Source organism: Vulpes lagopus, chromosome 15, assembly GCF_018345385.1.
Source record: "Vulpes lagopus strain Blue_001 chromosome 15, ASM1834538v1, whole genome shotgun sequence".
In the NCBI taxonomy this organism is placed as follows: Eukaryota; Metazoa; Chordata; class Mammalia; order Carnivora; family Canidae; genus Vulpes; species Vulpes lagopus.
This window is the reverse complement of record NC_054838.1, coordinates 23,641,352-23,665,848: the sequence shown is the minus strand read 5'-3', so window position 1 is coordinate 23,665,848 and position 24,497 is coordinate 23,641,352. Positions and strand designations below refer to the sequence as shown.

The following is a 24,497-nucleotide window of genomic DNA, read 5'->3' as shown; positions in this document are numbered from 1 at the left end:
TTCCAGACAGCTTCCTTGGTATTAGGAGAGCAGATTAAATCTCAGAGCAGCCCAGGGATTCCCTTGGAGTCATCCAGAAAATCAGTGATAGAGTTGGGTTGGGAGCTCAGGACTCTTGCCTGTTAATCCATAGGTCTCTCTGGAAGGATAGGTAGGGGCCAGTGAGACCAAGCAGTCTGACCTAACTTGACACCTCGTCAGTGTGGAACTGCAGTAGGGCAAAGGTGGGAGGACAGCCTCCCCATCCCTGAGCCCAGCATGTGTCAGGCCACAAGCAGAGAGGGGAGGAGATGTCCTGAGGTCCTTGCTTGGATGGGGGTGGAGGGGCAGCAGTAAGTACCCCTGGGCCTGGACCTCAGCCAGGCCCTGCATAGGTGAGCTGGGCTATGCCATCCTTGATGGCAGGGAAGTCTGGGAGGCCAGTGTGGTGGAGGCGGCAGCGGTAGCGGCCACAGTTCTTGGCATACTGCAGGAAGCGAGGTGCACCAGGGAAGAGCACGTGGTCAGCCAACACAGTAGCACCAGCTGGCAGCAGGGCATGGGCCTCCAGCAGCTGCAGGTCTCGCAGGTAACATCGGGGCCGGTGTGCCAGGAGCGCCAAGTCTGCCCGACTCAGCTGGTACTGGGTTCGTAGACGTGGGATCACCTCCTCTGAGCTACTCACAATGAGCTCCACCTGTAGGGGTGGGAGGAGCTGGAGGTGAGGGTGGGAGGGACTGTCTCCCAAACCAGAACACCTCCCCCAGGATCTGGCTTACTTTATGCCAGGTCCTGGCCTAAGTCCCCATGAGTGTTCTCAGATTTCCTCTGTTTTCAGAACAGACCCAAGAGTTCAGGATCAGTATTGTGATTTCCATTCTGGCAGTGATGAAGCTGAGATTCAGGAAATAAGGTCATAAAGGTCACAAGAGGTAGACTAGACTAAGGGTTCAGACCCACGTTTGGTAGGCTCCAGAGACCTTCCTCTTAACTGCTCCTTTGTCATCCAGCAGCAAATATGACAAATGACTTGGAACAGGGGGACAGGAGTTCACACATCACCCAAGGTCCCAGTCCCCTATGTGGAATGGAGCTGCTGCTTTCCCCTGGGTAGGATTCCTTTACTGGGGAGGCTTGGCTAGGGCAGGCCGGGGGTGGAAAGGAGGTGGGTGCTGACCGTGCGCTCGTCAAAGCCAGCCAGGCGGATGAGTTTTTCAGCCACTGCTGCCATGCGTGGGTCCCGTTCCACGGTGAGAAGGCGGCCCCCAGGGGGCAGAGCACGGGCAAGAAGCAGTGTGGAATACCCGAAGTGGGTGCCCAGCTCCAGCACACACGCAGGGGTCTTCTCCTCCACTAGTCGTGTCAGGATCTGACCTGAGGGGAAGATGGCTGTTACAGCAGACATGGGAGATGGATTTGGGGTCCCTGATAGAAAAGGATCTCGAATGCCCACTTGCCTCACTGCAGCCCCAACCAGCTGGGGTCTCCTCTCGGACTACAGCTCTAGCTGCCCCACTGGTTCTCCCTTCCCCTCTTTCACTCTCACTTCATACCAGCCATTAGGCATCTTTCCAACAAACAAATCTGACCCTGTTGCTCCTTAGTTCCTGTGATCTTCAAGGCCTTTGAGATTTAACTTGAGATCCTTAGCCTGACATTCAGGACCTTCCTGGACCTGATCCTATCCAACTTTTCCATTCTTCCATCTGTAGCCTCTACCACAGCCCTCCCAAACAGTGTGCCCAAAGTCAACCAAGGCAGCGCTGGCTCATTTTTTCATGCTGCACCAGTGTATGTGCTGGCTCTGCCCTTCCCCTCCCTTGTCCTTATCTACTTGGCCAAGCTGAAAGCAATTCTAGGGTCTGCTTCCTCCAGGAGGGCTCAAACAGAAAGAGCCACAGGCTTCTGAGAGACTTTTGCTAGAATATCCAGTTTCATTCCCTCTTGTTTTGTTCATTGAATATCTTTCTAACCTTGGAATTGGAAAAATTTCTTCAGACTCTAAAAGCACTTGTGCTGGATGCCCAGGCAGCTCAGTCGGTTTAGTGTCTGCCTTTAGCTCAGGTCATGATCTTGGGGTCCTAGGATCGAGCCCCCAAGTTGGAAAAATTTCTTCAGACTCTAAAAGCACTTGTGCTGGGTGCCCAGGCAGCTCAGTCGGTTTAGTGTCTGCCTTTAGCTCAGGTCATGATCTTGGGGTCCTAGGATCGAGCCCCCAAGTTGGACTCCCTGCTCAGCAAGGAGTCGGCTTCCCTCTCTCCTTCTGCCCCTCTCCCTTACTTGTGCACACACTCAAATAAAATCTAAAAATAAAATAATAGAATAAAAATTGAAATAAAGTAAAATCACTTGTGCCAGGAGCTGGGACTCCGACAAAGCCAGGCATTACTCTGAATGGGATGTAGGAGCCTCTGTGATTGGGGGAGAAATAGCACAGATAATTACAAAGTTATGAGTTATATGCTGAGATGGTTGTCCCCTTTGTACTGTCCCCTTTGAGGCCAACATTTGTGGTTGATTCATCTGTGTGGCCTCTGCCTCCTTTTCCAACCCAGCACTTAGTACAGGCCTAGTACAAAAGTGGTGGCAATAATTGTTAGATGAATGAATAGCTTTGCCCAGCCCCCTCATTTGTGGAGGAGAAAAGAGAGACTCAGAGGATCAGGAACCTGCCCAATGCACCCAGTAGGCAGTGGTAGGTCCCAGACCTTCCTTACCATCTTAGGGGTGCTGCCTGGAGCAGAAGGGTAAGGAACACTGACCTTTGACAGGCCCCATGTGGCCCAGGTACTCGCAGTGGCTGCTCCAGTGGTCCAGGGTGTTGAGGATATGACTGGGGTCCCCAGGCAGGGCGTGGGTGAGCACATAGCTGAAGGCCCGCTCCTCAGCCCGTAGCCCTGACAGGCAGTCTCGGAGGCTCCGCAGCAAGACCATGCGCACCAGCAGTCGGAAGTAGTGCCGGTACCGCACCAGCAATGTCACCACCAGTGGCAGGAAGGCCAGTGCGATGGCGGGGGACATGGTCCCCACCAGGGCTCTGAGGTGAGAAGAGGCAGGGAGGGAAACCCACATCCACCATTTGTCTTCTGTATTAATTATCCCTATGTTTTACAAACCATAGCTCAGAAAGGCTGTCTTTTGCCCATAGTCACACAGCAAAATGGGGATTTGAATCTGAATTGGTTCAATGCCAAAACCATGTACTTACTTTCAAGGACTTCATGCTAGTCTGTGTTCTGCATCCATCCCCAAACCACCTCTTCCCACTTCTGCCCCTTGGTCCTATCTTCACCGTGCTTCTTCCATCCGTTTCCCCTCATCTCTTTAGTCACCTCTTCTGGACCACTTTCCAAAGTCCCCTGAGATATCCCCCACCCAGCCTCCCCTCTGCCTTGTCTCCTCTGACCCATTAATGTGGAGCAAAAGAGCACAACTTTGTAGTCAGAAACCCCTTCGGGCCTTGTGTGCTGCCTCAGTAAAAGGCAATCAAAACACTCCATAGGGTGTTAGGATGCGATTCCTTCCCACCCTTCCATCTGTTCTTTCCTGAGGTTGGGAGGAGTCCCTGAGTCTCTGTCTCCTCTCCAGTCCTTTCATGCCTCCTCCCCTGCATTTGCCTTTTCTGTTCTCTTTCAGAATTCCTTTTACAAGTGTGTACACACACAGCACCCACTGTCCCCCCAAGCTCGAGCCTCTTCTTCCAGGGCCCCAATGGGGGATAAGTGCTCTTTCCTCTTGCATGCCCTGGATGATCCTCCCTTTCCTCCACATCTGCCCCTTGTGAGGCCTCTGGTGATGGTGGGGACTAAAATTGAAAGCAAGAGTGTAAAAGTGGATGTGAGTAGGTGAGTGATAGTGAGTTTGAACTGGTATGCTTGGGAACCCATGCTCAAGAGCCCTGCTTACCTGGGCTGGAGGCTCCGGCTGGGGGAAGATCAGAGCATAGGACAGGAGGGGGAGTCCTTGGGGCCAGAGAACCCTGAGGCAGGCTGGACCTGCTCTCAATTATTGATGCAGAAGCTGCTGCTGTCACCTGAGACCTGCAGTTCAAGTTACTAGCTGCAGGAACAAAGTGGGTCTGACTTACCCTTCTCAAGCCCTGTAAGAATTTACAGAATTTCAGGGTCTTGATCAGAGGGGTATTAAGAGCTACTGGGTTCAGTGACCTCTCCTCTAACTCCTTGCATGTCCCCTCCCAGAACAGGGGACATGGTGTGACCCAAGGTGATGGGAGGCTGTAATTTACTCAATTCAAAATTCAATTGACATTTTGTCTAAGCAAATGCCAGGGTGTGGGTAGCAGAGAGGGGTCAGATCTTGTTCCTTTCCTCCAGGAACTCCCAAGTTTGGAGAAAGAGACTGATCCAGAAAAGGAGAATAAAACATAATCCAGTACTCCATTGATACACTTTAGGCTTTTTTTGTGAACCTCTGTATATCTAGACAGAACATTGTGTGGCACATTACAGATAATTACTTGATTCAATAAATGAAGAAATCAGTATGGGATAGGGATTAAGCACAGGGAGCTGAGGATGCCCAAATAATGGGATTGGAGATGGCAATCAGGAGGTTACTGTTTGTAGTGAGGCTTGAAGACAGAAGAGACACCTGGTAGGGAGACAGTGTGCAAGGCCACGTGTGGAAAGTCCAGAAGGTCTGTCAGGAAACTGCAAATATTTTCTTACGGCTGGCTGGCGAGGCATTACTCCGATTCCTGCACCACCACCAGCCCCCGTGACTCAGATGCTGGAATGGGAGGCAGGTAAGAGGCTCTGCAAGATCTTGAATGACAGACGTGGACCTGTGTTCAGAGTCCAAGGGAAGATATAGGATGGTTCTAAGAAAAGAACATTGTGTGTTAGATTACTATGGTTGCTTAAGAAAACCAAGCAAGATTGAAGAGACGTGCCTAAGGGCAAAGACCGTGAGGTGGCCTCTATCTCTTCCAGGTTTGAGCTCTGCTCTGCTTTGGTTTGTGTAGGAGTAAGGGCTCTTCTTCCAGTAAGTCGTCGATCCTTAGTCCAGGGTGAGAACTCCATTGGGCGCCACACTCTATGTGTCCCCCAACTGGACGCTAGGCATCTGGATCCAATGTACACAGAGACTTGTGTGCTATAGAAGCGTAGGGCGTCAATTCCAATCGCCCCTCGCATGGCATTTAGGAGACCAAATCATACTAGCTTTTGGTAAAAGTTCATCCCTTTCTCACTGGCCCAGAGAGGTAGCTTGGCAGCCACGCAACCACATAGCACGGGGGCCGGCCGCAGAGAAGAGCCCCTAGACCCGGTGGACGAAGACTCGATCTCTGAAACTGGGCAGAGGCTGAAGTCATGTGACCCGCCCCTCCCTTTCTCGCATCATGTGCCTCGAGTCTTGTCAAGCGAAGTGAGCCTTCCCATTGGTTGGCGATGATCACGCGGTGGAGGCGGGGCCGGAAACCGGGGTGGCGGCGGCAGCGGTGCGGCTCTGGGAAGGGATAGGCGAGGAGGAGGGTGGCTGCCTGCTGGCTGTAGCCACGGGTCATGTGACCGGAAGGGCTCCCGACGGACGCCGTCCCTCCTCGGCTCGGCCTGAGCGCCCGGCCCGACCCCGGCCATGGGGTGCTGCTACAGCAGCGAGAACGAGGACTCGGACCAGGTGCGGCCGCGGCGGGCGAGGCTCGGGAATGAGGGTTGAGAGACTGGGGCGTCGGGCTCAGAAGAAAACCTGCAGAAGAGCGGGAGCAGGACTGCGGGGCTCATACAGTACGGCAGCCGGGAGGGGACAGATTACAGAGGGGACGCCCGGCCGGGCTCCTACCCCTGTTAAAGCCCCAGCTTTCTCTACAGTCTCCGCATTGGGGTGTGCAGGCAGGTGCTTGTCCCGCTCGCTCCCACCCCTTTCATCTTATCTTACCCTTAAACCTTTATAGTCTTCAGGATCCTCAGCCTAGGTCTCTGGGAAACATAGTCTCACCAGTTTTCTGTGCTTTTTCTGTGCTTGTAGGAGCGGGCTTTGTGAATCCATTGTAGGGATGGGTAAGCTGAGGCTCATAATTAGTTTGTCTTGCATGAATCAGGAATCTCTCAGCCCCTGGGGTTGGAGAAGGAAGGTCACTGCTGCTTTGGGGTCAGAGAAGGCCTCTGGAAGTAGGTGGCATTTGAATTGACCAGTGAAGAATTTAATAGACAATGACATCGAGATATGTGGGAAGTTTGGGAAGTTACAAAGTGGGTTTCTGCTCTGGCTGGATTAAATTAGAGAGATGGGATGGGGAGCACAATTTTGCCTGCCTCGTGCAGTTTTTGCCTGGGGCCTGAGGGTTCCTTCAGCTAGACGGGTGGTTGTCCTGGGAATTTGTAGATCTGATGCCTTTGCACAAGAGATTAAGCTGGAAAACTTGTGCAGTTTTTCATTCTCCCTCTTCCACTTGGTGCATTCTCACTTCTCACACCTTAAACCCTGCCCTGCCTGCCTATCTCTTTTTAGGAGTGGGGAGACCTTCCCAAGAATGAAGTCTCAAGCTCTTTGCCATCACCTTTTTGATTGCCTCTAAGCCTGGATTCTGCATTTCAACACATTCTAGACGCAGAGACGATAGAAAGATTTCTGCAAGTAGCTCAGAGTCTGGTGGGGAAGATGGTCACAGAAATGGACTAGATTACTAGTATTTGCAAAGAAGGTCTTTCCTCAGTGACTCACATGAACCTATTTTGGATTAAGGACTTAAGGCTAGGAAATGTCATTTGTTTGAGAGGCATGGGTAGCTCCTGGGCCTCATTTTCCAAACACTCAATGAACACATCTTATTTCCTATGCCTTATGTTAGGCATACTTAATGCCTACTACTCCTCAGTTCACCTCAGTCTCTTAGAGGAGACAGTATTCCCGTCTACTGGGAAAACAAGGGTAGTGGGAAATCATCCCCGACAGGATAATACAGACTCTTGCAAGGAAAGAGTCAAGAAGAATTAGTGTCTTCTAATAAAGGATATTGGCTTCTAGTTGGGAGAACTAGGCTTGCTGCTTTCCTGAATTTCATCTTCTTCTTGACAGGCTCTCACTTCTGTTTCTAAGCCCCCAGAGAGGTGCTTGATCAGTGCTGGGGTGATTTGAGGCTTCGTGTGGCAGAGGTCTATACCATACCATTCACTATCTCAGAGTCCCTCTCCCACTTTCATCTCTGCTCCTTTATTATAATAAAAAAGAAACCTATTACACATTTTTCAAAGGCCTTTTATAGTTCTTTCATTTGATTTTTGCCAAACGTTTGTCGTATAGGTACAGGTCCTGTATTTAAAGGCAAGGAAAAAGTTTAGAGAGACTAAGTGATTTAGCCAAGGACAGAGAGCCGAATAGTGCCATAGTCACGGTGTCTTGATACCAAGCCATGTGCTTTATCCATTGGACCAAGCTGTCTCTTTCAAACCTGTGCCCGTAGACCAGGTGGCTAGTCATGGGCAAGCCACATCTATGTGTCTAGGGCAGACAGTGAAGCCCTGACTCCTGGGTTGACACTGACTCAGGGACAGCCCTTGGTATGGAAAACCTCCTCCCTGCTGCAGTTGCCTGTTGAGGGTGGGATGACGTTATTTGTCCACTCTGATGGGAGTAGCCCAGCCTCCTCTGGGAGTCTAGGTCTCCAGAAAACAACTTTGTTCTTGAGCAACCTGATGGGAGGCTAATGCTCCGTCTTGCAGGCAGATCTGTCTCGAGTAGGGCTGGGGGAAGGATGACACCCAGGAAGCAAACTCAGGGTTCGTGATGGAGCTAGCTTTTCTGTCAGATAGCTCGGTCTGTGGCAAGCCTTTTGTCTTTCTAGCTCTTTAATACTTAGCCTGTGTTTTTAAGGGGGAGGGGCCGTGTTTTTAAGGGGATAGGGCAGAGTCCTACAGCTTTTGTCTCCTGCTGTGGGGAACTGGGGACACTTGGGCACCCTGGGCTTGAGGAAGAGTGTTGTGAAAAGGCTGGGCCTGCCTAGGGTGGGGCGGGAGGAAGTGGCCCTGTGTAAGGAGGGTTGTGGAGTCGGGAGCCCTCCACGGGAAGGGCTGTGGTAGGAACTGAGAGCGGCCTGGAGTGGAGCACTGGTGGTCTGGCACTAAGGGTCAGTGAGTCAGCATTAGGCAGGATAGGCCCCTTGTCCTTGGCTTTGTCCTGGGCACCCTTGCCCTTTATGGCTTGGATAGATAACCAGCAAGTCTGCTTATCCAATTGAAGCTGACACAAAGCCAGCAGGATTTGCTGCTAATGGGCTCAAGGCAGGGTCGTACCCGGAGACATTGTGGTAGATGAGAACGAGGGACTGAAAGAACGAGGGGAAATAAACACAGAATTGTGAAGGACCAGGGAGACCTGGTTTGGCCCCAGGTTAATTCTGGGGGTTTGTTTATCAGCATAGGCTAGCAGTAACACGGACTACGGAAAATCAGCAAAACCACACTAACAGAGGTGTGGTGGATTGGCAAGGGAGGGAACAGCTCCAGTGTCAGGCCAGGCTTCACCAGGGGCACCAAGTATAGTCCTGGGAGTCATATACAAAGAGGACATCAGAAGAGAGTGAATACCTGTGAGTAGAAGGGACCTGCCCTCAAGAAGGGGGCACACTTGGGAGGGACTGTGTGACCCAGAGACTGGGACTCCTGCCCTGACATTATACGAGGAATAGAACTGTCTGGATTTCCAGGGCGTCTGTCGTGGGAGCAGCCAGCTAGCTGGGGAGGGCCTGGCCTGGGGATCAGGAGTGTCATTCTTAGGCTCCTGACCTGCAGCAGTTTCTAGACCTCATTCTTCTGGCTTCCAGCTTCCAGTATCCTTTGTCTGTCAGGTGCTGGACTGTTTTCTGAAGCTCTAGACCTGTTACTGAATATATGCTTTGTGCCTGTGTCCATCTTTTCAGGGCCTCTAGGACTGCTTGGTTCCACTTTGATTCATTCTAGACCACCAACTCAGCTGAGCTCCTGAGGGCAGGCAGGACTGAATCTTAGCTGACATGCCATACACTTGGGCACTTAGGGTATTTTTTGGTGCTTCAGGGTCAGAGCTGGGCTGAGAGAAGAGCCCAGGAAAGGCAGGTTGGACTAAAGGGTCCAGGGCTGACTTCTCCCCTATCACCTCACCTAGGACCGAGAGGAACGGAAGCTGCTGCTGGACCCTAGCAGCCCCCCTACCAAAGCCCTCAATGGAGCTGAGCCCAACTACCACAGCCTGCCTCCCACCCGCACAGATGAGCAGGCCCTGCTCTCCTCCATCCTTGCTAAAACAGCCAGGTGAGCACCACAGGACCAAGCCTGGGCAGAGCTTCTCCATCCATGTTAAAGGATGGACAGAGGGACAGGGCCCAGGACATGGGGGATGGGACAAGGTCAGTGGCAAGAGGTGCTTCTGGGCCCAGTCCTGCTCCACTGGGCGGGCAGGGCCAGTGGTGTCAGATAGCCCTGGAGTTGGCACTTGGCAGTGAATCCCGTGTGTCCCTCTTGAAGCACCTGTCATGTTCCCTCTGCCTCCTCTCCCCAAAGCAACATCATTGACGTGTCTGCTGCGGACTCCCAGGGCATGGAGCAGCATGAGTACATGGATCGGGCAAGGCAGTACAGGTGAGACCTGGCCAGCTTGGGTCCCCCCTTCAGGCTCCTTGGGCTCCTCCCTGCCCCTTATCCAGCTTTGGAGCCTGGGCCCCAGGCCAGGCTTCTGGTTTGGGTGAAGCCCAGGAGATGGACGACAGATCTCTCCGCTACCTCAGCAGATGCTTGTGTCAGCCCTGTTTGCCCCGTGGCCCTCAAGGGTGCGGAGGCCAAGGGAGGTGGGCCTGGAGTGAGTTTGTGGTGAGCTGAGGTGCCTGTCACCCTGCTCGTCTGGCCCAAGGGACTGAAGCTTGTCTGGGCTGGGCTGGGCTGGGCAGAGCAGACTGGCCTGACCGCTCCCCGTCGTCCTCCCTCTTGGCCAGCACCCGCTTGGCTGTGCTGAGCAGCAGCCTGACCCACTGGAAGAAGCTGCCACCGCTGCCATCTCTCACCAGCCAGCCCCACCAAGTGCTGGCCAGCGAGCCCATCCCCTTCTCCGATTTGCAGCAGGTGAGCCACCCTTGAGCCCGCCCCCGCCTACCCTTCCCTTATAGCTGGGCTGTGGCAGAGGGCTCACCCTCTCTGTCTCAGAGGCGGTAGGGAAGTGGAGTTAGGGAGCCTGGTAGCTCGAATGCCCCACTCACTCTCACCTTACTTTGTATCTTCCCCTCTCTACCTTTATTCTCTTTCTCCGCTTTGTACTTTTCTGTCTTTCCCGTCATTACCTTTTTCTTTGGCTTCCTGTCCCCCACCACCCCCTCCTCTCTTGCTACCTGATCCCCCTCCCCGGCTTTCCGGATCTCTCTTCTCACTGTGTCTCTCTGTTGCTCTCGTCCCTGGTCCCTCTCAGGTCTCCAGGATAGCTGCTTATGCCTACAGTGCACTTTCTCAGATCCGAGTGGACGCAAAAGAGGAGCTGGTTGTACAGTTTGGGATCCCATGAAGAGAGGGATCCTTGGACAGCTCTTCTCCTCTCTTCACCCCATCTCCACCCTGCCTCCCCTGGGCCCCCAGCCTCACTGCGGCTCACACAGTACCCTAACCTGCTACTAATCACAGAGAAGAGTGTGGAGGAGGAGAAGAGTGAGGCTGGAAGCCTGAGCAAATGAGGACAGAGCAAGGGAGGGCAGAACCATTTGGGACTGGTGTTCAAAGCCCTGGCCAGGGATGGGGTGGGGGTCAAAAGATTAGGGCCTGGTAGGTCTTCACTGTCACTGGGAAGGTGAAGATACCAGTGTGAGGGTGATCCCTAGGGGGCCTATAGGGGCCCCCTTCCCACCCTTTCTCTTGGCCTCACTCTTTCTCCCTCTCCCTGACCTGGTGCTCACATGCACCTCACTAGGGTTTGTGACCAGGGTCTGGACGAGCTTGAATTTGAATGAATTGAGTTTGTATTTCTAGCACCCTGGGTTTTTACATGTTTGGGGTTTTGGGGTTTCGTTTTGGTTTGTCGCCCTCGATAAAGGAAGTGTATTCATCTGTGTGCTGGTTGCAGCCCCTCTGTCCTGCCCACCACCCTATAGTACTATTTGAGGTCTGTGAGCAGTGAGACTTGGGGGAGGGAGGGCTACATCTTCTAGGGGCACAAAGAGGAATCCAGGAGATAAGGGTACAGGGTTCCCAGGTTTTAGCTGGAACTTGGCCTGGGCTAACCTCAGGTTGGATAAGACTGCCTGTCCCTTCTCTGGTGATGGGACTACTATCAGAACTGAAAAAACCTGAATCTGAGGCAGTTGTCACCGTTGGGGGCTCTGTCTCAGGTTTAGTGGAATTACCAATAATAAGCCCAGGGTTAGAGAGTAAAGGCAGAGAAAGGATACTTGATACAGAGCCAGCAAGCCACTGTTTTCAAGCAGAAGATTCTTTTTATCAAATGAAATCTTAGGCAGAATGCCCACATATAAAACAGAGTTAGAAGTACTCAGATCTGATTGAAGTGGAGGAGGGGTTCAGAGATCACAGCCTACCATCTTCTCTGAGGCATCTCCAAGAAACTTGACGCTCTGTGAAGCAGCTCTAACCCCAAGATACCTGAACTGCAGAGTAAGAAAGGGGCCCAGTGAGATTAGGTAAGTTTCTCAAGGCCAAGCAGTAAACCCAGGTCTCCTGCATCCCAGGCCAATAGGCCTTTCCCTCCACTGGCTCCATCTTTCAGCGAAGCAAGACTGAAGCTTCTGACAACTGCCTGAGTTGGAGGACGTTTTTACACCGCACAGATGACTTCACATCTGCTCAACTGCTCAAATCCTTTATTGTTAAACCAAACTGACCATCCTCGGGCCTTTAGGACTGGTCAGGCCCTGGGATCCTCAGAGTGCATTCTGCTTGATCCGGACCTTCTTAGGCTTGATGTTCATGTGTTTCCACACTTCAGCTGTGGCACGGTCTGCTTTGGTGACTCCACTGAAGTCGAATGTGGTGATACGGGGCAGGGTGCACAGCACATATTGCCTGTGGGGAAGACTTGGGCTGGGGGCCAGCCCCCTACCACAACCTCCTTTCCCCTCCACCAGTTGCTGCTATCTCCCCTAACTGTGAGGAATGGAGGCACTGAAGTATAGTTCAGGGGAGACAGAGCTTCCCCTGACTGATAGAAATGCCTGAAGGCCTCTACTCCCTTCCCTGTCCCAGCATGGCAGAATGATGGTGTTGGATTTCTTCTTTTCCCAACTCCTTTCCTTTTTTTTTTTCCCCCCCAACTCCTTTCCCTCTGGGGAGCCCAGCTTCAGGGGCAGGCAGGGCACTTACCTATACCCCTTCTCTTCCTCTATGGGGTTCCCATGGAGTGTCAGGCTCCGGAGCCTCGGGAGGACAGCCAGCTTGTTGACCTCTCCCAGCCGCTGGATGCTGTTGCCATGGAGATAGAGTACACTGAGGTTGAAGAAAGTTGTCAGAACCTGTTGGGGAAGGAAACCGAAAGCCTGGATAGAAAGGGCCCTGGATCTGTGCTCAGGACTGACTTGTGGGCAAAGAAAGAAGAGTTTGGGAAACAATTTGCTTTCTAGTCTATGCCACCTCCCTGCAGCCATTCTGGATAACTCTGACCTTTTCATTTAATGTTGAGGATACAGAGGTATCACACTGACACAGAGCTGTGATCTGAGGGGCAGGAGGTGTGGGCCTGAGGCCTAGCACAGCCCCTGCTTGCCAGGTGACTGGACTCGCCTGCTTCCCCCTGTAGTTGCCCCTACACTGAAGACCTTTTTAGCACTGGTCACCTAAGATTCTTTCACAACAGGGGACAGGGATATAGAGCATCATGCTAGGTACATAAGAGAAGCTTTCAAAAATAGTAACTAAATTGAGATAACTACAACCAACCTGGCAAGTAGTCTCCAACTCATGCTCTTGCTGCTTTTCCTCTGACAAGAATCCAGGACAAGAAAGAGCCAGTTGTGTTTAGATCTTAAAATTTGCATCTGAGTTCAGGGCAAATAAGTGCTGTACTTTACCTACCTCTTCCACAGAACAACTCAGGACAAGAGCTGTTATTTTATTGCAGCCTGTCACATGCCAGTTGGCTTTCGTAATTCTCATTTAAGCCCCACAAAACCTTTATTTTTATTTTTTAAAAGATTTTATTTATTTATTCAGGAGAGACACAGAGGTAGAGACCCAGGCAGAGGGAGAAGCAGGCTCCCTGTGGGGAGTCTGATGTGGGACTCAATCCCTGGACCCTGGGATTGTGACGTGAGTTGAAGGCAGATGCTCAACCTCAGGGGGCCGAGCACCCAGGGGTCCCTCCATAAAACCTTTATGATGCTGGCATATGCTCCCCATTTTTCAGACAGGGAGGCTGAGATTTTGAAAGGTTATTTTGCCCCAAGTCACACAGTAAGAGATCTAGGATTTGAACCTACATTTGTCTGAGCCCACAGCCATGTCCTTTGCACAGCACTGTGCTGCCTCACTACTTATTTGATAATATGTGGGAAGTAGAGAAGCTGGAAGCTGGACAAGTGTCAGGCCCACCCTTGGACACTTGTGGACACTCAAGGCTGGGTACTCACAGGGTCAATGGAAGTCAGGTCGTTGAAGGACAGGTCGATCCAGGCCAGGTTCTCTGGATGCTCCAGAAGCAGTGAAACCACATGGTTGAAGTCTCTCAGGTCATTAAGGACATTGTTGTTCAGCCACAGGGACTGGGTCAGTGACTTCCCTGACTTTGAGTGCCTTAGTGGTCGTAGCCCTGACCGTGGCTCCTCACTTGTCAGATCTGTGGGAACAAAGTGAGATGTGGGTTATCATCTTTGCTTTTCTGTCTTCAGGGTGGGAAGGGACAGAGCTGGGAGGATATGTAGCCTAAGCTATAGCTGGAGGAGCTGCAGGACCATAGAGTCTCGTATGACTCTAACCACTGTAAATTCAGGACCCTGTCCCATAGGCCCCAGGAGTCCGAGTAAACTTGGACTAAGTTACTTAGTTCAAAGAGTTACCATCCCAAATTCTTGGTTTGGGGCACCTGGTCTTCTCATGTCTGTCATATTATTGGGTCCTCTATATACCACTCCTGTTGGGGGTGGGGGAGGCAAAATCACTCCCACTTTATGGAAACTAAGAACTAGAATTGTCAGGCTTGAACCAAGATGCTGATAGCACAAAATCTAAGAGTATCCACTGGTAGAGCCTATAGCATTCACTTCAGTACAATAGCCTTTGATGTTCTTTCTTGCATTACTGCTGAGCAACTGTGTGTGTGCCAGATACTGGGTGTATAGTGGTAAACAAAATGAGAGATGGTCTGCGCCAAGCTCTGGATCAGTAACAGGGCAGGGATGAAGCAGATGTTTGTGCCTTGGAGGAGCTCACAGAAGCAGGATAAAAACAAACTAGCAATATGATAGCAAATAGAATCATGAAGAAGGACTCCTAACTTAGTCTGGGAACTCAAGGAAGTTGAACCAGAGATGGAACTCAGTGGATTAGGAGACATTAACCAAGCAAAGGGTGGAAAGGACATGCTTGTAGCAAGACACAAGCAGAGGCATAGAGGTGTGATGTATGTATGTGCTGCACGAGGGGGAGAGGCGAGAAGGAAAAACCGTAGGAGCCTTGAATGCTAGGCAGAGTATTTTGGACTTTATTCTGTAGGTGATGGGAAGCCACTGGAGGGTTTAGGCAAAGGAGATGATCCAGATCTTTCATTGCAGAAAGACCATTCTGAAGCTTTAGTGTGGAGATGGATTAAAGGGAGCGGGTGGGACTGGAAGATCAATGTGGCTCTTTTAGTCTCCAACCAAGAGATAAGAGGGAGAGAAAATCAGCCTGACTTCATGGCTGACTGGATGTAAGAGTGAAAGAATAATCAAGGGTGGTGCCCAGTTTCTTGTTTAGAGGACTGATAAGGAACTAGAAAAAGAGAAACCAAGGTTGACAAGGTGAGGAGTTCAGGCTTGGCCTTGGTGTGTTCCTATAACCCAATATTAAGGTCTGAAGCTCAGGAGACTGACAAGAATCATTATCACAGAAGGTGTACAAGTCAGAGAAAATAGAGATTCCACATGGAGAGTGAGGGTAGAGAGGGACAAGGAGGAAGCGGAGTCTACTGAATAATAATGAACAATGACAGAAGAACAGGGAGGGAGAACCACAAGAAGGTAATTTTAAAGATGCTCAGGAAGTCCATAGTTTATAGGAGTGAATTTCAGGAAGATAAGGACTGAAAAGTAATTTTGGCAACTCAAGCCCCTGCTGATCCTGAAATGACAAGGGCCTGGGGACAGAAGCTAGATTGGATGGAGTTCAAGAGTGAAGGTTAAGGAAATCTAAGCAGGTAGTGTAAACACCCCCCTCAGAAAGTTTGGCCAAGGAGGAGAGAGAATAGGGAAAACAGAGACATTACAAACCATCTGTGTAGACCCCCACGCACTTTTTGACAAATGAGGTCCAGAGAGAGGATGGGCCCTGCCCCCACCAGTGACAGATCCAGAAGCAGATACCAGCTGTGGCTGAGGGGACTCTATTTTTCCACTTGCCCCTAAGCATCTCACTACTTGTCTAAAGCTGCTTCCAGAGAAGGAAGTATTTAGGATTTGCTGAACCTGGCCAGCTGTCCTTACTCCCCCCTCAGCTCTTAGTGGACACTTCCTCCCTTCTACATCTACCCAAGTGTTAACTTCCTCTCCTTGGCTGCAGGTCGGGCAGCATCCACCAGATGGCTCTCCATCTTAGTGCTGGAGTGAGCAGGAGCCACAGCAGGAGCCTGAGGTTGGGGGGAGGCAGCAGGAGGGCATTGGAGCAGAGTACTCCAGCTAATGAATAAACTCCCAATCCTGCCCCCTGCCCCACCAACATGTCCTGAGAATCCCCAATGAAATGACACAGCTGAATAAAAGTTAGGGTTAAAATAAACCCACGTAGAGATTAGCATCCAGCCTGATGAGGCAGCAGCTTAGGCAATGCTACTAAGCATGGGCGGATCTCCAGCTCAGAAGTAGCCACTGGTGGGACTGTGTTGCCTAAAACGTGAGGCTCCCATTGGGGCTGCCAGTATTGAGGGTGGAAGAGGGTATCCCATCGTTACAGGTCTGTTTCCTTCAGATTCCACAAGGAATCTGCATTGCTTGAGGATGTGTTGAAGCTTGCTTGTTCAGGCCAGGGCAGGTCTGGAAAATGGGCCACAAATATCAGTGCCCACAGAACTGGGGAGTGTTTAGCCCCAGAAAGACCTGGGAAAAAGTGATCCTGTCTTCGCATCTCTGAAGGGTTGCCATGCAACTTTTCCATGTGTCCCTAAAAGGTGGGAGTTAGTTTGATAAGAACTTCCTTGCATTATCCCTCACCCCACAGTGGAAGGGGTTGGTAAATGTATCTCGTAGGAGACTCCCTTAATACTATAGGCTCATGAGTAGAAGTTAGAGAATAATGGGTTGGATGTAGTTTGAAGTCCCTGTCATTTCGGAATCTAATCCATCTATTGGTTACTTTAGCAAATAGTCTATCAAGTACCCCCAGACTCTTTCCAAAAGCTCTGGGGAACCTGGCTGGCCTTTAGGGACTTGGATATGCCTCTCCTTTCCCCCTTTTTATAAGACACAGCAAGGAGCACAATGTCTGGCACAATGTGTACACAAGTGCTTGCTAAATAGTAGGCGCTCAGTAAATATTCAACTACTGAATGAAGAACAGGGCATCTTTACAGACTATGGTTTGTGCTATGGAGTTATCTGTGGTTGTAGTAGATGGTTTCTCCCTTCATTCTGAGGGTTCCACAGAGGGCAAAGCTCCATCTCCCCGCTTAGAGCTGGGAATTCCCAATAAATATAAAAAAAAAAAAAAAAAAAAAGAGCTGGGAATTCCCACGGTAGGCAGGAGCCATAATTCCCTCATCTGTCACCTCAGCTTTCTTGTACAGGACCATTACAGCTAAAACCCCTATGGAACATGGACAACATCAATCAGAAGTGATGCTGTGCACAGTAAATAAAGATCATGGTAGGTAGGTGTGTGCTACTGAGAGAACATGAGTTACCACTGTGGCTATTGCAAACCCAGTAGTATCCCAAACTCCAAGGCAGGTCTAATACCTCCTGGATAACTATTTGCCTTCTTCTTGAGCATAAAACTAGCCATCAATTGCCTATGAGAGAAAACCAAAGCCAGAGACTGGGTCTAGGATATGTGGGGACCAGCATGTGTTCTGTGAGAGCAGATGTACTGTGCATGTATAAGAAGTCAGATAGCAGAAGCCAGGGACAGCAGAACTTCCTTGGGAAGAAACATACTCCTCTGAGAATATGATATTGCTAAGAGCCTCCCTTTGTCTTTTTCTGAAGAGTATTAGCCACTGATATACAGATACTGAATAAAATGGGAATGAGCATGGGCAGTGCTGGAACCTGCAGTAAGTGTGGGTGATGATAGAATAAACTTGGATAGGACTGGAATAAATATATTTATCAATAAATTTTTTTATTAATAAATATTTAAACTGGAAACATGCCAGTTAATAACGAGACCCTACATATTTTACCAGTCATCAGAATAGGCTTGTGTCCTCAGAAGAGATAGGTTCTGCCTCTGTTTTCATTCATTTCTTCCTCTCTTCAGGTAAAAACAGGAGAATAAAACCATTGGCTGATAGACTGGTTTCAGTTTTCTTCTACCTGACTTTATAGCTGTAGCCTGGATTGTTTGAAGATGATCAGTTACCCCTTCCACTCCTACCACCTCCTTATTCCCTGTTCTTCCCAAAACAAAAAAAGAATCTGCAAGCATACAGGAAGACTCTCTTTAGGCTCTTAAAGATTGGTCTCTCCCTAGGGACCATACCCGGCCTGTTGCCATGGTGAGTGGAGTGCTGTACTCTATGGGCTGACCTTGGATCACGTGGATGCTTCGGAAGGAGTAGTCAAGAGGGGGCTCTTGCACCGAAGTGTTCATATAGTCCTGTTTGCTCATAGCTCAGGCCATCATTTGTCAGATGTAAGCATTGGCCCTGGGAGTCCGGGTTCAGCCTGAGGGGACAGAGAAGGACTGGTGTTCCAGGTACAAGGGGCTTAGGCTTCCCCTTAGGTATCTCCGGAGCCCTGCACCCTTGCTTTCTACTCTCTACTACTTCAGGTTTGCCTGGCTGTATTTCTATTTTAAGATAGTAATCACCATTCCTTGCATTTGTAGAGCACTTCCTACTTCTTAGAGCACCTTTATATCCCTTAGAGCTCATGGATAGTAGTAGCACCCATTTCTACTTTCCACACAAAGAAACTGAGACCCCCAAGGTGAAAGCACTTGCCCCAAGTTAAGCCAATGAGTCAGTGTGGACTGCAATCATAGCCTCCTAAATCCTACTCTGAGGCCCTTTGTGCTACTCCATAGTAGTTACCATGGAGGCTTTCTTGGTACCTACAATCCAGTGACATCAACTGGTCTATTCTATTGCTTAACAAACCCTTGAGGGCCTGCATTGGATCTGGTGTCTGACTGCCCTTTGCAGTCTGACCCAGCTGGGGATTTTGCTACCTTCTCTGCTCAGCTTGTCTGTCAGCCCCATTTCCTTTCCATCCAAGGACCCTACTTCTTGCCACATCTGAATGTAGTCATATGTATATAAGCACATACACATAAAACCAGAGTCTACCTCACTCACCTGTTACCAATGCCTGAAACTCCACCATTAGGGATTCATTCCTTTGGGTTCAGTGATCATTCCCTGTTAAAATGGAAATACCCCCTAAGAGGGGTGAACACAATGTTAATAATTTACAATGTGGTGTGAACTGTCTTATCAGATCCTTTCCAGTTTGTTAGCTCAAGGAGAGAAATTTTCAAGAGATGAGGAAAGCCATAAGAATACTACTCACCTGGGAAGAAAAAAGCTGAAAACATATTTTACCAAGGGGTTTTGTATGTGACACATACAAACAAGACACATAGACTGACAAGGACATGTCCTGGTTAACCTCCCCTTCCTCACTTCATCCACCGCTGTCACTTTCTTTGCTCACTACTTCACCTGCTTTCCAAAAGGATTTGAGGTAGTTTACAGTAAGATTCATAAAGCAGGATGATTTATAGAACGGAGCTGTCCAACTGAAATATAATGAACACTGCAAATGCAAGCCACACATATAATTTTTTCACGTATGCAATTTAAAAGTTTCTAGTAAAAAAAAAAAAAAAAAAAAGTTTCTAGTAGCCATACAAAGAAAAGTCAAAAGAAGGGTTAAAAGCTTAATATATTTTATTTAACCGAATATATTCAAAATAACATTCAACATATAATTGCTATTAATAACAGATACTTTACACATCCCAATTTGGACAAGGTGCCTGTCAAATGCTCAACAGCTACAGGTGACTAGTGGCTACTGAGACTGGACAGGACAGATGATGTAGGAAATGGAAATATGAAAGAGAAAGATCAGAAGGCAGATTAACATAGGAATTAGCAGATTAACATAGGCCAGTGTTATCTCCAAAATTCCTGGCAGCCAAAGTAAAAAGGGAAACCTTAGGATATGCAGTTCTCATCATTTGATTAAAAGAAGCACACAGAAAAAAAAAAAAAAAAAAGCAAACAGATTGTATGCAGAAAATGAAATCCACACATTTTCTTAAAATGAAATTCTCTTAAAAACCATGGACCTGATAGTTTATAATTGAGCCTAAGCTAAATACAGTTCAAGTAAATTCCTTTTTGGGTGATTTAACAGGTATAGAGGAATGGAAAGTGAATGTCTTCCTCTCAAAAAGCAGCAGTCTCATCTGAGCTTTGAGGAAATGCTGCCCTAAGTCACTTCGCAGCTGAATTCTCTGTCAAATCAGGACTGGCCTGGTGGGGCACAGACTGTTGAAGGAGACCTGCATCTCTTAGGTGTCAAATCTACAGACAGACAACAAAGAACAAAGGCTTTTCCAGAAATAGAGGAACTTGGCTTGTGTTCTCACCTAGATAGAGAAGCCCATTCCACCAGAGTACAAACAACAGCTTTTATACCTTGCAGTGAGATTAGATACTCTGAGTCCTGAGTTGGCACCCCAGAATTCCACACTACTGGACATGGATTTCATTATTTTTTATTTAAAAAAATATTTTATTTATTCATGAGAGAGAGAGAGAGAGGCAGAGACACAGGCAGCTGGGAGCCTGATGTGGGACTCAATCTCGGCTGGACATGGACTTTAGATTAAAATATTTAAGGGCAGAGTTTTACCATTAGTTTCCTTGACCATCAGAGAACCTAACTCAGTGCAGTTCCTAACTTCTGACTTTGTGTCACACCAGCTCCTGATGTTTTTTTCTGAGTTGGTATTAAAAATGGAGCCCCCAGTAGTTAGATAAATTTGCCAGCTGGAAAGGGTTATTATTCTCCATTTAAATAGTAGCCCAGGCTGTGAGCTAGCACTGTCTTATTCATCATCTGACACAGAACCTGGCTTACAACAGGCACTCAAGAAATGTTTGTGGGAGGAATGAATGAGAAACTGCCAAATACAAGGAATTCTGTTTTGCTAGTGTTGATGGTAAGCTGCTCATTCTAACAATTGGCTCCCAGGTTCAGTTATTTCAGTCCACACCTCATTCACAGTAAGAAAATTCAATTCTGTAAACATTTATGGAGTGCCCACTGCCCTGTGCCTGACCAGAAGGAATGAAGCCAAGATAACAAATAATAGAACTGTGTCTGTCATGAGCACAGAAGTCTGCTAGGTTTCAATTGTGGCAAACCAGCCTGCATCCAGTTCTAAGAAATAGCTGCCTACTTAGTGAATATTCTTATGATTTCAATACTCAGGCCTAGTATACCCTCTTTGATGAAGCCCATCTTTCCAGATAAAATTTATCAATGTGTCCTGTAGCAGACTGATTGCCTTGATTATTCCTATTCATGGTCTCCCTTGTACCCATCTCTTCTGCCCTAGAACTCTGTAGTTCTATCCATTCTGATGCTGGGCTCAGCCATGTGACTTGCTTTGGGCAATGGGATGTTGGTAAACCTGAAGCAAACAGAAAGTTTAAAGACAGGGCTTGTCCTCTTGCTCTTTGCTTGTGCCAAGAGAAAATGACTACCCTTCTGGAGGGATGGGAGAGACATGTGCAGGCGAGCTATGTGCAGAGAGCTAGTGTTTCCAGTTGAGGCCATCCCAGCCTAGCCAATAGCCAGCCTACACCAAGTCAAGTTCAGGATAATTACAGGTGCCTGCAGATACATAAATGAGCCCAGCCATGACCAGAAGAAACATGGCTGACTTAGAGACTTGGAAGCAATATGATTGTTTTAAGTCACTATGGTTTTGGATGGTTTATTACATTGCAATAGCTAACTGATACATGCCCCCACTGTACTTTGAACAAAATTTCATCACAGACCATTTCCTCATCTGTAAAATGGAGACAAACCTATCTTGAGAGTTATTGTATGTCTTGCAGCAGGTGCTAATATTAATACACTGAAGCAGCTGTATTCTCATACTCATTTCTTTTTTCTTTCCTTTTTTTTTTTTAAAGATTTATTTATTTGAGAGAGAGAGAGAAAGCACAAGTGAATGTGGGGAGGGGCAGAGGGAAAGAATATCAAGCAGAATCCCCATTGAGTGGGGAGGCTGACCCAGGTTTCAATCCCATGACCCCGAGATCATAACCTAAGCTGAAATCAAGAGTTGTTTGCTTTAACCAACTGAGCTACCAGGCACCTCCCACTCCTTTTTTAAAAGTAGGCTCCATGCCCAGTGTGGGGCTTGAACTCATGACCCTGAGATCAAGAACTGCATGCTCTACTGACTGAGCCAGCTAGGTGCCCCTGTACTCATTTCTTTATAAACTACTTCCTATTCTTTCCCTGTAAGCTTGAGGCCAGGGTCAGAAGTCAGACTTCTTTCTCTCTTCCCACCATTACTCTGCACTGAGCCTGGCAAAGAATGATCTTCACTAAAGGCTTGATAAATAAATGGATAATGGAAAGAAGAAATGAATAGTGTCTTCAGGTGTCACCTGCTCTACCTGGCTGCTGCTGGGCAGATCTGGATTGCTTTGCTCACTTCAGTGGCTGTGTTTTTGGAGTCAGCCTTTTCCAGCTGCTGTTCTGCCTCATGACCAGTCAGATCCCAGTGCCTTCTTCATCTGTCCAAGCTGATTGACGAACAAAAAGTTTATAGGCATATTTGTCTTGTTTTGGAATTTTTCTTTTCCAAATTGGAAAGATCTTTTACTGTTTTTTTTTTTTTAATTATAAGAGTTAACACGATAGCTGAATAAAGTCAAACAACATAGTGGAATACATCAAATAGAAACTAAAAGTCTGAGTCTCTATCTCACCAAGAACAATCATGATTAACATTTGGGAATATAACCTCAGAAGGATATATACAAAATTGTGTATATCTTTAAATGAACACATACTGTCTTTGTAAATGTATTTGTTAAATTCTACTTTATATGGGGGATCCCTGGGTGGCTCAGTGGTTTAGCACCTGCCTTCGGCCCAGGGCATGATCCTGGAGTCCCGGGATCGAGTCCCACGTCAGGCTCCCTGCATGGAGCCTGCTTCTCCCTCTGCCTGTGTCTCTGCCTCTCTCTCTCTCTCTCTGTCTCTCATGAATAAATAAAATCTTAAAAATAAATAAATAAATTCTACTTTATAACTGGGATAACTGACATGAAATACGGTTGCCATTGTAGTGTTAGCTAAGAATGTATTTTTAAAAATTTTTGTAGACTCTTTTAAAAAAATATTTTTAAAGATTATTTGACAGAATGAGTGAGGGTGGGGGCAGAAGGAGAGGGAGGAGACTCCCCAGTGAGCAGGAAGCCAGACACAGGGCTCAATCCCAGAACCCTGAGATTATGACCTAAACTGAAGGCAAATGCTTAACTGAGCCACTCAGGTGCCCCTACTCACCCTTTTTAAATAGAATTCATATGTATCCTACTTTATTTTTTTATTATTTTTAAAAGATTTTATTTATTTATTTATTCATGAGATACACAGAGAGAGAGAGGCAGAGACACAGGCAGAGGGAGAAGCAGGCTCCCTGCAGGAAGCCGGATGCGGAACTCCATCCCGGGACCCAGGGATCACGCCCTGAGCCGAAGGCAGATGCTAAACCACTGAGCCACTCAGATGTCCCTGTACCCTACTTTATTTACTTACTTTAGCCAATCCAGGGTGATAAAAATTTGTTTGCAGTTTTTGAAGATTACTAACAATTAGAATTTGATTTGTCGTTAGCTATCTCTTCCCTCTCTCAGGTAAGTAGCAACATGATGGCACAGGAAGCTTTGAGGAATAATCAGATGAGATCTAATAGGAGACTGAATGGCCTGGCCTAGAGAGGGCTTCTGTTTATGGGCTACAGGTGGAAGAAAAAAATGTCACATGTTGGCCACATAATCTAGTGTATTCGGGGAGGTTATATTTTCAGATACCACAAGGAAGCCCAAGATACAAACTAGCTCATGCCCCGGGGCAGTTTACTCCTTGGAACAAGTCTTAAGCTAGACAGGTTGTACACTCAAGCTAGTGACTTAGATCGAAATTGGTGACCTGGGGTCTAGTCCTAAACTGTCACTGATTTGGTGTGGGCCTTGGGTAAGTCGCTTTCCTCTTTGGATTTCAGTGTTCCAATTTGTAAAATGGGGAGAAATATCCTTGACTCACAAAACTCCAAAGAGAGACTGAATATGAAGGTGCTGCGTAAGGTGCCAAATGTAGACTGTCATGAAGACTGTAAAAGGAATCAAATTCTAACCATAGAGCTTTGAGAAGCAGACCACAGAGTTGTAGGGAGAAGAGGGAATTTAGGGACAGGACCCCAAATGAGTGTGTGTGGGCAGATGCTCCTGACTCTGAGGAAGAGGCTGTACCCTGGGACCTTGCTGCTTGTAAAGGAAAGAGACAGTGCAAGCCCCATACGTCTGCAGTATGAAGGGCTGTGATTTAGTCTAATTTTACTCCCATGTCTTGAAGAGGTCTCAGTTCATCAGAGGAAAAACCAACCATTTTCTGAGGGCGTTTCAGAACTCCCTCCGTCAGGGATTTGAGGCTTCTGTATTAGGGGGTCTCAGGTTTGTGATACGGATGTTCTTAAGCGCCCCCAGGTCTGTACGGGTATGTAACTCGTTGCCCTTCCCTCCCCTCCTTCGGTCTATTCCATATGGATGTTGTGTCTTGTTCGTTGTCAAAGGGGGGAAAGGGGTGTGTGCGGGGGGGGAGGGGTTCTCAGGTCCCCGAGAAAGAAAATTCCTTAATCTCTCTTAGAACGAATTTCCTGTGTTCCCGCCTGACTCACCCGCAGTTGTTTTCCCTCCAGCCTCGGCGTCCCACTACCTCAGGCTTACTCAGCGTCAACTCCATAGTAACTACCTCGACCCGGCGAGCCGCCGTAAGCGCTGCCGCGATACCTACCGGGAGCTGTAGTTCGCCAGGGGCGGGGCTCCAAAGCCGCGGGACGTGCTGGGATTTGTAGTTTTCTTTGCTCTCAAGTCCAGGCCGGGGTCCGGAAATAGTGACACCCCCTTCTCTCTTCCCAGTGGTC

At 48.5% G+C, this 24,497-nt stretch overlaps 2 protein-coding genes across 8 annotated transcripts; one reads left to right on the top strand and one right to left on the bottom strand.

The window, feature by feature from the left end:
* Positions 1 to 90: 90 nt before the first annotated feature.
* On the bottom strand, positions 91 to 24,497 carry LOC121476284 (leucine-rich repeat-containing protein 51). Of its 7 annotated transcripts, XM_041730111.1 has the most exons (8): positions 24,252 to 24,328; positions 18,610 to 18,693; positions 17,840 to 17,977; positions 13,532 to 13,737; positions 12,270 to 12,418; positions 2,742 to 3,016; positions 1,157 to 1,353; positions 91 to 676 (listed from the first exon to the last, which is right to left on the bottom strand). In XM_041730111.1, the coding sequence occupies exons 3-8, from the start codon at positions 17,919 to 17,921 to the stop codon at positions 356 to 358; spliced, it is 1,230 nt and encodes a 409-aa protein (XP_041586045.1). In that variant the 5' UTR covers positions 17,922 to 17,977; positions 18,610 to 18,693; positions 24,252 to 24,328; the 3' UTR covers positions 91 to 355. The 7 variants fall into 7 exon arrangements, with proteins under 7 accessions (XP_041586045.1, XP_041586052.1, XP_041586051.1 ...); XM_041730118.1 differs by lacking the exons at positions 91 to 676; positions 1,157 to 1,353; positions 2,742 to 3,016 and adding an exon at positions 11,407 to 11,557 and having other exon boundaries at positions 24,252 to 24,327; XM_041730117.1 differs by lacking the exons at positions 91 to 676; positions 1,157 to 1,353; positions 2,742 to 3,016; positions 17,840 to 17,977; positions 24,252 to 24,328 and adding exons at positions 11,754 to 11,972; positions 21,964 to 22,092; positions 24,368 to 24,495.
* On the top strand, positions 5,434 to 11,002 carry LAMTOR1 (late endosomal/lysosomal adaptor, MAPK and MTOR activator 1). The gene is made up of 5 exons (XM_041730125.1): positions 5,434 to 5,619; positions 9,082 to 9,227; positions 9,477 to 9,554; positions 9,905 to 10,031; positions 10,372 to 11,002. The coding sequence occupies exons 1-5, from the start codon at positions 5,578 to 5,580 to the stop codon at positions 10,462 to 10,464; spliced, it is 486 nt and encodes a 161-aa protein (XP_041586059.1). The 5' UTR covers positions 5,434 to 5,577; the 3' UTR covers positions 10,465 to 11,002.